This window comes from Mustela nigripes, chromosome 3 (assembly GCF_022355385.1).
Source record: "Mustela nigripes isolate SB6536 chromosome 3, MUSNIG.SB6536, whole genome shotgun sequence".
Lineage (NCBI taxonomy): Eukaryota > Metazoa > Chordata > Mammalia > Carnivora > Mustelidae > Mustela > Mustela nigripes.
The window spans coordinates 1,541,597-1,556,345 of NC_081559.1; the positions used below are offsets into that span (position 1 = coordinate 1,541,597).

The 14,749-nt window shown below is 36.1% G+C and overlaps 1 protein-coding gene across 13 annotated transcripts in view; it reads left to right on the plus strand.

The window, feature by feature from the left end:
* GULP1 (GULP PTB domain containing engulfment adaptor 1) overlaps positions 1–13,679 on the plus strand; it is a 240,868-nt gene extending 227,189 nt beyond the window's left edge. For 12 of the 13 annotated variants that reach the window (XM_059393010.1, XM_059393021.1, XM_059393022.1 and 9 more), the window contains 3 exons: positions 2,211–2,349; positions 5,608–5,702; positions 11,725–13,679. In XM_059393010.1, coding sequence (XP_059248993.1) covers positions 2,211–2,349; positions 5,608–5,702; positions 11,725–11,796 — 306 coding nt within the window. In that variant the 3' untranslated portion in view covers positions 11,797–13,679. Of the gene's footprint in view, positions 1–408; positions 472–2,210; positions 2,350–5,607; positions 5,703–11,724 lie in introns of all 13 variants that reach the window. The other variant, XM_059393023.1, reaches the window with a different exon arrangement.
* Positions 13,680–14,749: the final 1,070 nt, after the last annotated feature.

Below are 14,749 nucleotides of genomic sequence, written 5' to 3' on the forward strand. Positions count from 1 at the left end.
AATTCTACAAAGTCATTACTTTTTATTAGACTTTACTCTTACTTTAATGACTGTTTTTTCTTATTATGATTCCCTTTCCCATGTCATTACCCAGAATCTCTCATTGAAATAACTCAAGCTTCACTCTTTATCATCTTCCTCTCAAGTCCTAATGATGCAACATTTTATTTCAATATCTAAAAATGTTATATTTCAGTGAAAAATGGTCAAATTAAACATTCTAGATTCTAAGGAGCATTGCAATAGGAAAATATACTCAAATGATTTTTTAAATTTTAGTGAAATTATTCTGAAATTATTCTTTTCACATAATATCACTTCACCAATAAATTTTCATATATATTTTTTCCTTTTTCCTCCATGTCTTCTCTCTTCTCCTTAGTGTATTTCTCTGTCATTCCTTTACAGCTGCTGCACAAAATGTCTGATCAGGAGCAGCATGGGTTTCAGAGATGCTCACCTTCTTTCTGGGTAGTAGTGGTGATTCATCTTCCTGTCTAAATAGTTCTTCCATTACTGTCACTCCTGTCAACTCGCCTGATTCCAGACTGTCACTGGGACTGTTAATACCACCACCTTCTAAATGTGGCCTTCCCAAGCCAATCAGTGAGAACAGCATCCCAAGACCTCATGTAATTTGCTAAGCAGAAAATTCTTTTTTATTATTCCACATAATTTTTTAAAAACTCTACTAAAATGTGCCATTTATATCATAATGAAAGACATCAGGTATGTCTTGAATCAATGTGATGGGCCTTGGTGACTTTGTGTGCCATGTTTGCTTCCTTTGTTACCTGATGTTGTACAAATCCACAGAAAGGCAAATTAGGACATGTCACTTCAGAGGACCCCAGATATGGCAGCTGGGAAATTAGATCATCAGTGATGTTGGGAAAAGCGGTTTTAGTGGCATTTGGCACAAAAAGAGTTTCGATTTATATGAGTTAGTACCTCTTCCAAGGAAGTTAGCCTTGAGGGAAAGAGTAAGAGATGCGAGGTTAGAGGAGTAAGACATTTTTTGGTTGGTTTGTTTTGTTTTCAAGAACAGTCAAGATTTGAGTATCTTAATATCTTGAGAAAGAAGAGAGAGAGGGAAGCCAAGGCAGATAGAGGGATGGGTTGATCAGGAAAACAATATCCCTAGCTTGGAGGAAGTAGCTGAGGGATAAAGTTCCCTCAGTCTTTAGACAGTATTCGTGACTGATAAAGTAAGTATGTTGTTAAGGAAAGGGAGATGACACCAGTTTTCCTGCATGAAAAGTGTACCAACAGTCCTATTAGCTGAATAATAAGTCTGTCTGTCACTCATCACACACAGTCAGCATTATTTTTCTTCCATTACTTCCATTATCTGTGAATGAGAAAAATAAATGTATCCTGAAAAGTCTAATTTTACTGTGAAACACATGAGATCATCTGTGTTCATGTTCTTTGAGGACAAGCAAGTTTTTTCTTACTATTCCTCTCCAAAATGAGAATTCTCTTTCCTTTCTAGATTGTGTGTGTGCATGTGTGTGTTTTTCCCCAAAAGACAATCAAAGTGATGATTCATTCCTGCGCTACATCTGGGTCCAGACTGACCCAGATAACTTAATGATTTTGGTGGTATATTTAGTGATTATTAATTTATTTCACAAGGTAGATATTTGTCATAGAAAACTGAATGAACTCTTATCCAGGAATAAAAGGCATTGCAGTGAATACAATAGTTGGCTGTCATCGTAGTTATAAATACAAATTAACTTATACTGTGCAAAATTTTTAAGTTGCTATCAATTGCATTTGAATGGTCATAGTTTAAAAAGTAATTACTTCATTTCTGTTTCCAACTTATGGAAAATGTATTACTGAAATCATGTTTTTATATAATTTCTAATATTTTCAATTCTCTGATACAAATGGCAGTTGTTTCTAGATAGACAAAAAAGTCCAGTATCTTTATATCTGTCTGGAATAGCATTGTCACCATTTTTGCCGTCATCTTTAAGGTCATTGTCGCAGAAATTTTCTGTTGCTTTCTTGCAATGGACGTTTGGTGTGACTGGTTAAATCATACGGAATTGCCAGCGTTTGATCTAGAAAATGGCAAGTTCATATGATTCAACTGAATTTGTTGTTGTTTATCCATGTTCTCTATGTGTATGAAGTATTTAGCATTACAGTGTGTCTACCTGGATCACTGCTGTAATTCACATTATTTTCATTTGCAGGCAGGCACCGGGACACCCAAGTCCCCCTCCACCGACATCTTTGACATGGTACCGTTTTCTCCGGTATCACACGTGACTTCAACCCCTGCTCGCAATGGCACGCAGCCGCCGCCAGTACCCAGCAGAGCTACTGAGATCAGTAAGCTTTCTAAACAAATCAATATTCTTAGCTATGTTTGTGTACAGTTTAGATGTTTCATTGACACTTTATGGAAAATTACATATCTTAAGTTCACTCAAAGTGTTAATTACCAAAGAATTATATTTCATTGTGCCAGATCAGCTAATCATATTTAACTTTATAATTCAGAGTATCTACTGATGGCATCACTTAGCATTTGAAACTTTTATGAAAAATGATATTTTAGTATAGGGTTATTTATTTCAATATAAAGCATTTAATCATATATTATTTTATTTGGGTTACACTTTTAAATATTTTAATGGTTAAAGACAACTTGGTGGTAATTATTTTAATGTTTTGACATGCTTAGTAGAGCTCAGTTTAAATTTTTCATTATCGTTTAAAAAAACAATAATTATTTGTTATAGAGTATATGAATATTCTTAAATGTATAAAGATATGAATTCCATGACTTGTTTATTGATCCCATGGAAGTGTTCTCGCTGGATATCTGTAATACTATGCACACCATTGCTTCTCTGCTTTACCTTCTGCACATTTGGAAGGAACATAAGACTCTCTTCCTGGTGAATTAGAAAACATCCAACAGATGCTCATTTTCAATGTTGTGATTGTATTTTGATCTGTGCCCCATCACAGAAACGTGAAGAATAGCTCCCGATGGCTGTGCTCAGTCATTATGTCCAAAGGGAAACTGAAGAAAAGAGAGTTTTACATACTGTGCTTTATTGCATTCTCTCTGGTTCACATTAAGAGGTTTTCGATATAACTCTGAAGTTTTAGCTTGGGCTTAAAATATGTCAGGATCTTTATTTGTTTCCCTCTGTGGAACTTACCAAAATATACTACACATGTTAGATCTTCAGTAAATTTTACAGAATTAATTTGTAAATGCAAAGTAGTAACATTAGTAACTTTAAAAATCAGTCTACAAAAATATGTCTGTACTTTTACATAAATTGAAATATATAAATTCCTGTGAATATATTTTCTGCCAATGCAAATATTTTTTCAGGAAATAATCTATAGTATATATACCATAGTATATTTTTAGCAAATGTTTCCAATATCCTGATACAATATCCTGATGTAATGGGGGCATTTCTTTGTCTTTATGAGTGTCCCCCATCTCTTGCTTTACTGTTTTTTAATTCCTTGGACGACCATCAGTTTACTCATTCATTATTTAGTCCAAAGGGCATTTGTATAGCGTGTGTGCTAGACCTGGGTTACAATCTGGAATTTGAAATATAAATTACAGAGATGTACTACAAAAGAGGATTTTTATCAAAGTCAAAATACAAATTGAGAAGAGCGAATAGATTTGAAAATATTTAGAAGGAATAGTATTATCAGGATGGTGATTGAGAGTTCATGATCAATGATGATTCAGGATTTTAGACTGAATGTTGTTAACAGGGAAAACTGGAAGTAGAAAAGATGAAAAATGCATTCTCTTTTAGAATTGATAAATCTGACACGCCTTTGGAAAATCTGGGCAAAGCTGCTCCAGTGGTTTTAAGGAATTTTTTAATGAGAAACTGAAGTAACACCTTGCTACATTTTTAAATATCTAATGATCCTGAGTGCCAAAATTTAACAAACATAATGAAAGATATGGATAGACAGATAGGTAGATGGATAGGATTCTAGATGCCCTATACTGTATCTACCTATCTTCATAGCAAATGCTGTAGGAAAAATGGTACAGACAGACTTATTTGATACCGAATTGCCACAAACCCTTTTAGTTTGTAAAAAACCACGCTCTCTATGAAGCACTGTAAAGCAAAGCACAATGAGCCGAGACACGCTGGAATGAAAATCTCTGTTCCTCTCCATCAGCTCTACATCCTTTTCATTACTTCCTTTCTTTCTGTTTGTTTATTTGTTTACTTATTTATTTCATTACTTCATTTCTTTTCACAAACATCTATCATGTGTACAACATTGTTGGTCGGGCTCGTGGTACAGTGGACACCCAGGCACTCTTCCAAAGGAAAGTTCCTTTGTTCTCCCAGTTCTGATTCATTGCCCAAGCCACATGAGACTGAGGAAAATAACAACAGTGATAACGACACCCATGCCCATATGCAATACCTATTCGTATTTATATATAATATTTTTATATAAGGTGACAATAAATTCCCACTTGTTTAGGACAGTTGAGGTTTATACCTTTCATCCTGGTGTAACTGTTGGTAGCGTTCTTTTCAGAATTAAAAGTGTCTTTATTTGGATGATAAAGTATATGTCCCTCTTATTTATACAATACTTGCCAGCACCAGGAACTTATAAAAATTTTTTACTTATTTAATTCACGAATTTGGAAAAAGAATAGTTATGACTAAAAAGGCAAGAGTCTTTTATAATGAGGGTCAGAAATTAGAGGACATGGTAAAACTCAAGGAACATAAATATTACCTCTTACATAGCATTGACTTTTGAGGTTATAATATTTCTTAATATATTCTAAATTCTCACACACCTATATAATTAAAAAAAAAAATTTGTGTCCATTAAGGCTGAGCTGGAATTGACTCAGAAGAAAGGAATTTCATAATTTTTAAATTTTTAAATTGTTTTATCAATTACAAACATTGATTTTAACTTTGATACTTCTTTAGTATCTTAACCAAAAAGTGAATACTTGAGAATATATGTTGCAGAGAGGTTTTTGATATTCCATTATCGCTATTTTTAAGAAGAAACTTGTTTCTGGATAGGAGACGTTTTTAAAGAACCTGCCCACTGTGATTATTCCGGAAGGTGCTACAGTTTCTAGCGCAGGAGACAATGTGTCTTCAGTTTCCTGAGTGAGGCGGGGTTAAGGCCAGGAGCTGAGCGGAACGACTCGCCGGTCGGCCTCGGCCATCGCGGCCCCGAGGCTCCGGGCCGCGGACCCGGGACGTCTCAGCGAGTGACGCGCTCACTGGGGACGATCTAAATCGCTCCAGAAAAAGTGCAGGCGTTGTCATGTGGTCATGTCAGGTATTCGGGGAGTTTGAACCGGAGAAGCCTCCGAGACGCAGAAACCTTCCCGGTAACGGTTGCTCCCACCCGGGCGGTTCTGAATGTGGTCCCGAAAGGCATCTCGCTGCTTTGCTGGTGCCCGACTCGTCCGAGCTCGGGAAAGGCCCGCGGGGCGTGTGCGGGGTCGGCGGGTCGCGCGTCCTGCCTCGGGACCGCCCTGGCCCCGCTGCGCCTCCGGGGCCACTCGCGGCCGCTCACTGAGCTGTCCTCTGCTTGCAGAGCGGGACCTGTTCGGAGCCGAGCCGTTTGACCCGTTTACCTGCGGAGCGGGGGATTTCCCTCCGGACATTCAGTCGAAGCTGGAGGAGATGCAGGTGACTATTCTCACGGGGGCCGCGAGGGCTTTCTGGGCCCTGAATCTGGGCCGCAGGAAATGCTGGACACCAGCGCGGCCCTTTCCTTACTTGAACTTACTGGAAACAATTGCTTTGAAAATAGGAATATACATTTAGTCCTAAAAGTATTCCTACACATGCTAAGGATGGTTTTTTATTGTGTTTCGTCTTTAGTAGTGTGATTTACAATGGCAGTGAGGTGGTTCTTTTATTACACAGAAGTACATGGATTCTAATGGTTCATTACTTTGAAATCCAAAAATTACAGGGCAGCTGTCCTAGGTTTACAAGGTTTCGTCTCCGTTTTCCCAGTTATGGAGTTCAAGTCGGGAGTGGGTAGATGAAGGGCGATCTTGGTGACACTGAGGTCGGTGTCTTTGAAGACAAGCGCCGTAGTTGTGGTTCGCAACCCATGGGCCCTGTTCGGGGGAGCGGGCACCGGTGACACCTTCTTCAGCAGTGTCGTCCGCTTGCGTCCTCGCTTCGCTCTCCCTCTGTTTTTCAGTCTTACTTGTACTGGGAGTTTGAAGATACTGGTTTTAAAAGATTTTTACAGTGGGCCCTGATCAATAAGTCATCTTAAAAGCACCAGAAAAAAACCTTCTCTTTATATTTGCCCTTTACATGTTTGTGAAATTATATCCTATTTTTATTAAAAAGACTATTTATATGGTAGAATGTAGGCAAAGACCCTTTATAGGAAGCTGATTGAGAAGAAGCAGTGGGGAGAAGGAGTCATTCCTGTTTATTAGGTGGTTCATTCTCTGTGCTCCATTTCCTGGACGAAACAAGTGATGGTGATTTCTGACTTTCTAACACTGGTGAGACACCCCTTCCTAGAAAGATAATATAAACCCCCTTCCATTCGTTTTGGACCAGGGCTATGATGCAGTCGTCTTTTTTTCTAGGTATTATGTGAATTTCCTTATTGTTCTGGATACTATAATGCGTGCATCTTAAGTGTTGAATAACATATGCCTTAAGATTTCAAAGAATATGTTAAAACAGCATTTCTCAAGTTCGGTTTCGGGTAATTTTCTTTTACATGAAAAAGTTATTTTAAATCCTTTACATTGACTTAAATTGTAACATTTCTTAAATATTTACCGGAAAAGTTATAAATAATTTATCCTCACAGCTTCTAGTCAACTATTAATTCAAAAATTATAAACTAAATAAAAGCAAAATTACAACACCTACTAAAATTCAAATTAAGAACTTTAGCAGGATGGGTGATGTCACACTTCTGTTGATTTCAGCAGGTACCCGGTTTTTGGTACAATTCTTCTCCCTCTTTTCCGTATTTAGATACTATAAAACTTCCACTCAGATAGTGCATGAATATTTAGCAAGAACACTTTATTTATTTCACATGAAATCAATCCCTTTCCTTTTTCATTAGTTTTACCAATTAGGTTTGTGCTACTGGGGACTAACGCTTTTATAAGAACAAACAGAAACATGGGCACAGATCTGGTGCCGTTTGTCCTCAAGCACTATGCAGATCACAAAGAGTACTTTTCTATTAATGTTTTTTTTTTTAGTTTTCACAAGACTGAAAACATTTCAATAGATTTTTTTAAAAAAACCTACATCTGCATATTTTTGTAGGAATTAACTTTGAGAGATGCTATTATGGAATGATTTAGTGATGTGTTAATAATGTTAAGCTGTGGTATTTTTGCTTCTGTTTTTGTTTTTGCCACTTCTAATATTTTCTTAATGTCTTTTTTATTCTTTTTGCTTTCATGGTGGGTAGCGCCAGAGATGGTTGGTATATTATTTTCATAATAATTTTAAACAACTTATAACTTCGTAAAGCTAAAACCTTAATATTTGCATGCTTTACCTAATAAACATTCAAATAGCAGTTTCATATGGATGTTTCTGATTGTTGTGTGTAAAGAGGTTTTATAACCCGTATTTTAAAGTTGTTTTTTCAGTGGTGTAGTCTCTATTGCATTGTTCACCTCATTGCTTGTCTGATTTTGTTTTTCTTTGTTTTGTTTTTAGTTCAAGATTTACTTGCAAGGTCACTTTAACTAAAGTAAAATAATATTTTCTTCATCTAAAGTCCGTGACCACTTTTGTTATTAATCTTGTTAGCCTAATTAAGCTAATGCACATATTTGGCTACTATGTTTATCTTTGTATACAATGTAAAAACAGTTATAGTACAGTGGGTTGTAGGAATAATATTGAGTTAATGAGCCTAATGAGATATTTGGGTTTTCTCTTTCACTTAGAGGAAGTTATAAAAGTATCTTGTGCATGTCAGGATTTAAGCAGAAATATAAAGTCATATTTTATTATAAACTGTTCGAAAATTAAATATTTATCTGAAATCAATAATGTGGTTATTTAATTTGACATAATTTAAACTTCCTGGCACATGTCACTGACAGGCAAGTCAGCAGAGTAGTATTGACAGCCCAGAAGTATACCTTCTGAGTTATAATAATTTAATACATTTAAAAAGGAGCATGGCAAGAAGGATGAAAGAATTTTGCATAAAGGGGTGTTAAGTCAGCTGGTTAATACTTTGGTAGAAGATCAGTGCACAGCTGTAACTTAAATATCCAAGAAAATTTCAGAAAGAGTAGTCAGTTTAAAATGTTTGAAATACAATTGAATATTTATCAGACTTTTGAATTGGGAAGTAATTTCTATAAGGAAAAGAAAAATATGTAGTTTTATAGCATCTGTAGTTTTTTTGTCATTTTTTCCTTTTCTCTTTAACAATATATAAATATATCACATATACATAATTAAAGTAAGTAGACAAGTAATTAGAAAACTTAACAATCAGATAAATTTTTAAAAAACAGCAGCTCACAAAAGAGCACAAGTTGCTAATATGCATGTGGACATGTTCAATCTAACCAAAGAAAATCTACAAATTAAATACAAAAGAACTAGAAATGCTATTTTAATCAAGCAAAATAAACATTTTATTTAAATTTTTTTTATTTATTTTATTTTCTTCCCCAGTGCAAGTGAAAGTGTGATGAGAGAAGCCCGCTAACTCATTGCTGGGCCTGGGTCAGTTCATAGCATCCCAATGGAGAGTAATTATTAGTAAAACTTACTTTTTTTTTTGAGATCAGAAACTCCAATGCAATCTATTCAGAGAAGAAAATGGCTATAAATGGGGAAATTTTCTATGGGAAAAAGGTTCTAGTTAACTTTATTCATAATTATAAAATACCCCAAACAGTTAAATCACATTAAAAATAATAGATTGCTGACTGCCAGAGGGAAGAGAAGTAAAGAGTATATTCAGAGGCACAAACTTCCAGTTACAAAGTAAATAAATCACAAGGATGAAAAGTATAGGGAATATAGTCAATGATATTAGGATAACTTTTTATGGTGACAGGTGGTAACTACACTTACTGGGGGGGACATACCATAATGTATATAAATATTGAGTCATTATGTTATACACCCAAAACTAATGTAATATTGTGTATCAACTATACTTGAATCTTTAAAAAATTAATAGATTATGTAATCATTAGATTAGTTTTATGGGGACCCAATAGGGAATATTTGTTGCATTAAGTTTTAAAAAGAATATAGAAAATTATATATGTGATACATTAAAATACATAAGAAATTTATGTATAATATATGGTTGTTATATTAATATTAAAATTGTTGAAAAAACCCTAGAGATAGAAAAAAAGGAGACTCAAAGGACATCCTCAACATGTGAACATTCTTCCAGAACACTGACTTTTCCTTCCTTAACACATTTTTTTCCCTATTTCAAAATATGGCAGTGCAATGGGGCAACATACTTCATTAAAAAAGCATATTATTAGTACTTTGTTAACAATAAAGTTATATTTCGCATGATACTAGTTTACAATAATTTCTTTCACTATGTAAGTTAAAGAAAGCTTCATTTTCATCCAGAGTATTGAAATTCAAGTTGTGGAAACCTAAGAAAGACTCACTGATCATTAAGTCATGATTTACTAAATGAGAGCTAAGGACAAAGGTTAGAAACTGTGTGGGAAATTTTATCTTAGGAGTAAAGAAAACAAGAGAGAGATAATATTATGTGTCTATTAATAGGGATAATTAAATTAATCAAAGGGGACTCCAAAGGGATCCTTATAAAATCACTATGGAGGAAAAAAAAATCACTATGGAGATATTCTTGCAAATGATTTACAATTTTTTTTATTGTTGAAATAGTGACCGATCCCTATTTCACTATGATTGCTATTCTGCCATTGAAACACAAACCACACTGATAGTGTTTTCAGTTGAAATGATTGTGGTTTCATTTCAGAGTGAGATGAGAAAATTTTTAAACACCGTATCAAAGCTTTCCAAGTCAATATATAGCCTATCTATCTACCTACTGTGCCAGAAGATGACATAATACACAGATCTTCACATATCCACATCAAATATTTATACAAAACAGTTAATTTGCACTATCTTTAGCTCTAAGTATTGACTTCTCTAAGTACTTGGCAGCTGTTTAAAATAATATGCATAGATATGACAAAATATTTCTTCTGGTGATAAGAACAGGCTTTTAAAAAAGTAAAGGTAAGTACTCTGACTTTCACTCAACGGGCTCTAATTTGTATTCTAAGTTCTGGGAAGAAGTTCTGAAGAGCCTTTGAGGTGGGACATGGCCCCAGGGTCTTCCCGCTGTAGGTGGAGCGAGGAGCGCTTTGACAGCGAACCAGGCATGGCTTGTAGTGTCATATTTTCTCCCTCTCTGGGATCGTGTTGACACTGGATTTGTGATAAGGACGTTAGATACCTGTTGCAAACGGAAGTGATTTGGAGGAAGGCAAAGGGATTCACAACTGGCTAACACACGAGTAGGTATAGTTGGATGGAATAAAATGCCTCCTCTCTGAGGGACATTTTACTTCCGGCGGGAGTAGGCTGTTCACTCTTTGCTCACCTGTAATGTGTCGCCTGGCTGGCCCTCACCATACACGACCTCCCTGAACAAAATTTCAGTTCCATCAGTGAGAGAGAGACGTTTAGGATGAATGTAGGAGCCACAGTGCTTCTACAAGGAGACCCAGCATGTGGCCCCCAGATCCCCCATGGCTGTGAGCCTAATGCCTGCATTAGGGACAGGGGAGGGGAGGGAGGAGGTGCTAAGGCTGGAGAGAGCCCCTCACCTGACACAAAAAGAAAGACAGTTCAGAGTAGAGCACAAACTTTTTTCCACCAGCTCTTAACTTGAAGTCTTCAGCGCTTGTGATGAGCACTGGGTGTTGAATAACCAGGTCCCCCCCCCCCCCCCCCCGGGGAAACAAATGCAGCACGAGGCCTTATTAACTCACTGGAACTGAAACAAAAACTTGGAGGGAAAAGAAATCTTAAGAGGAAAAGCTTGTGAGCTTACTCTCAATAAACCAGGGCAACTTAACTTCCGGAAACATCTAAACCTTGCGAGGGGGAGTGGGGCTCAACCTTAGAGCTGCAAGCAACAGCGGGGCCAGTAGGGGAAGCCTTCTCTGTGGCCAAGTGCTCTGAAATTCTGTGTTTCCCATGGGAAGTGGCATCGGGTTCACTGTTGGGAGTTTTACCCAGGCCTTAGACAGGGCTGACCAGGCTTTCGAACTTTTCATCACATCTGAGGTCTCGCTGTCTTAGTTACACATAACTGGATATTAGCCCTGAAAGCCAGGAGAGGAGATAGACACTATGGTAGAATGACAAAATAGACTTCACTGAAAAAGAAACCTTTAGGTCTTGAAACCACGTAATTCCCTATATTTCTGTTTTCTTTTGTCTTTTGGGCATGCTAACTTCATACATTCGTATTTAAAATGCCTGAGACACACACTGAGAAAAATTGGACAAGCCAGGATTTGCCGTATTATTCCTCAGCTGATGAGAACGTGGAGATTTTAACTACTGTTCAGTCTTCTTATTTTATGAATACCGTCATTATTATCGTCTTTATTATTGTCATGAGCATTTCATATTTTAATGATTTTACTCTGTTTTACAGGAGGGGTTCAAAATGGGACTAACTCTTGAAGGCACAGTATTTTGTCTCGACCCATTAGACAGCAGGTGCTGATGTCAAGAACAAGAAATCCAGATTTGTGTTAAATTTGTTTTATATGCATATAGATCATATGACAGGTAGTGTCTGTGTGCCAATATGTTTTTGAAGATCTTCACTTTTTGCAAACTATTTTAGTAAAATGTCTTCCACTATTGATCTATAACGTTTATTTTAAAAATAAGTCACTGTAAAGTAAATCATACTTTCATGTTCCTTTCTGTTTCTCTTGTAGATGAATTTAGAATCAAAGAACAAATTATCCAAATATCTGCCTTGTGTCTGAGTTCTAAATAATTAGCATCTTGAAATCTGTGTTCATTTTCCAGGCTGCTACTTTATTATTCATTCCCCAAAGCCATACCTTGATGATACCTTTCAGTCTTGAGGAGATATACCAATGCTAAACTTAGTATATTCTGTATTCAGACCAGTAAGCATGTTACCATGCATTAGACAGGTGTTAATTTATGTATTAGATGTTGTTCATATCATCAGCAAAATGTAAACTTTGAATATAATGCCGCCAGGTCATTTTTAGCAGGTAAAATAGCAAAAATATAATTTCCAATAATAGTTAAGCCAAATAATTATTTATTAGTAAAAGTAAAGTAATAATGTTAGCTACTACAGTCAGTCATACTCTAAATCTTTTATTTATTTCATAAGTAAGGATAATGGTAAAAGCCAAAAATTTGCTCATTACAAATACACTTAAGATTTAATTTCTAAAGAGATACGTTACATTGCTAAACATCTAAACATCATCTGATCTAATATTTTCTTAAAAAAATGGAATGTCTGTCGGTTGTCTACAGTTGCAGAATCTATTGCCCACATTTACTTTACCAAATGTATTTTTCTTACTGAATATTATTCTCATATTTTCTTCTTTGATAAACATTTTCTCACCAGATCTTATTTTGTGATGCCCCATTAGTTTTGATACTTTAAAATCTCTAACAATTATTCTTTATGAATCAACAGTATTATTTAGCAACTTTAATTCGTATTTGTTTCTGTTGAAGTCAGAATTTCATTTTTTACAAAAATCAAGTGGCTTCTCAGTTTGGGTTAACATGAACAATGAAATTTTTTTTCATAATATGCTGATGAACTCCGACCTTTTAAAATGTTAATTTTCTATATCTTTGCCTATCATGTAACAGATTTTAATTGGTATTCAGTACAAGAAGGATTTATGGTTAAAATTTATAATTTGGTTCATTGCATCATAAGAAAAACAGATTAAATTAATAAAAATGTGAGCTTAGATTAGGGATATATCTCAAAAATAGATTTTTTTCTTTTACTCCTGGGAAATTTTGTCAAGTGCTAAGGGTACATATTCACTAGGAAAAGAAATCATAAAATGCTTATGCAATGTTATATTTGTATGTATCTTCATAATGTTCTATGGTAGACATAAGCCTTCTTACTTGTTTCTGTATTGGCTAAGTTGTACCTTAGTTAGAGCTTAGCATATATTTCATAAAGGAGAATCTTTATAATTTTGTTTGTCATACAGTATTTTGGAATTTGTATAATGAGGATGTTTAGAAGCCATATTAGTGGCTTTTTTTAACAGATAGAATTTGTATTTTTATTGTACTTCAAAAGCTTTATGTAATAGATATATATTTAGTGGCCATTTATTACCAATGGTAACACCATAGAGTACTAAGATGGAATTTGCACACTTAAGATACGTTACCTTACCATTTTTAATGGTAATCAGTTCTGCTGCTGGCATGATTAAATAGTACACAATTGGTTATTAATTATGAACGTTCATTTCTCCAGTCCATTTTTATGAAGATCTGGTTGAAAATTGTATTTCTATGTAAACTCAATGATATGTTTGATTTTGCTGAGAATAAATGATTTTAAATAAATAATTGTATATTTACTTATTAAATCATCTCTGGTTAGGGGCGCCTGGGTGGCTCAGTTGGTTGAGCGACTGCCTTCGGCTCAGGTCATGATCCCGGAGTCCCAGGATCGAGTCCCGCATCAGGCTCCCAGCTCCACGGGGAGTCTGCTTCTCCCACTGACCTTCTCGCCTCTCCTGCTCGCTCTCACTGTCTCTCTCTCAAATAAATAAATAAAAATTTTTTTAAAAAAATCTCTGGTTAAGTTAGAAACATTCTGACCTGCTCTGTTTCCGACCTGGGCCGGTTCACCCCTCCTTAGGCAACCTGGTGGTCCCCCGCTCCCGGGAGGTCACCATATCGATGCCGAACTTAGTGCGGACACCGATGGGCGTCGCGCACCCCGGCCCAGAACTCCTGGGCTCCAGCGACCCTCCTGCCGCAGCCTCCCCAGGATCTGGGCCAGCGCGCCGGCCAGCTAGAAACATTCTGAAGCTAATTCGCATGACGAAGTGTCTAGGTCATCTGGTGAGGCCTGAGAGGGGAAGAGAAAGGCAGGAAGAGAAGGAAAAGAATGAATGAACTTTCCTTTTAAGTTCCTTACAGCCCGCGCACATTTCAGCTTTATAAGCAAGTCCCCTTCGGTTATGAAACCGTGACCTCAGTTCTGCTGGGGAGACGCGTCATAACTTGGTTCCTTTCACTAGAAGTGTCTGGTGCAATAACTGTGTTATGTAAGCATCTCTTTTCAAAACTGAGAGCCTTTTCAGCCTAGTAATAATAGGGTTTCTTGGTAGATAGTCTCTATGAGGTGGACTTGATGGTAAATTTGAGCTGTGGCTTACTGGAATATCATGAAGTCTTGAAAATTTGAAAACAAAATATTATTAAAGATACACAGGACTCAAATGTACATTCTTTGCACATCAAGGAACAACTCATCAACCCATTCAGTAAAGCTCATTTATTACTCACTTTATGTGATAACATATCGTATGTGGGTTAGAGAACATCTAGTAACTGACTAGATTTAAGTTTGCTTACTTAATTAACAGTTAAACTGAAGATGACCAGGTTCCTGCCTTCAGTTAGCTCAG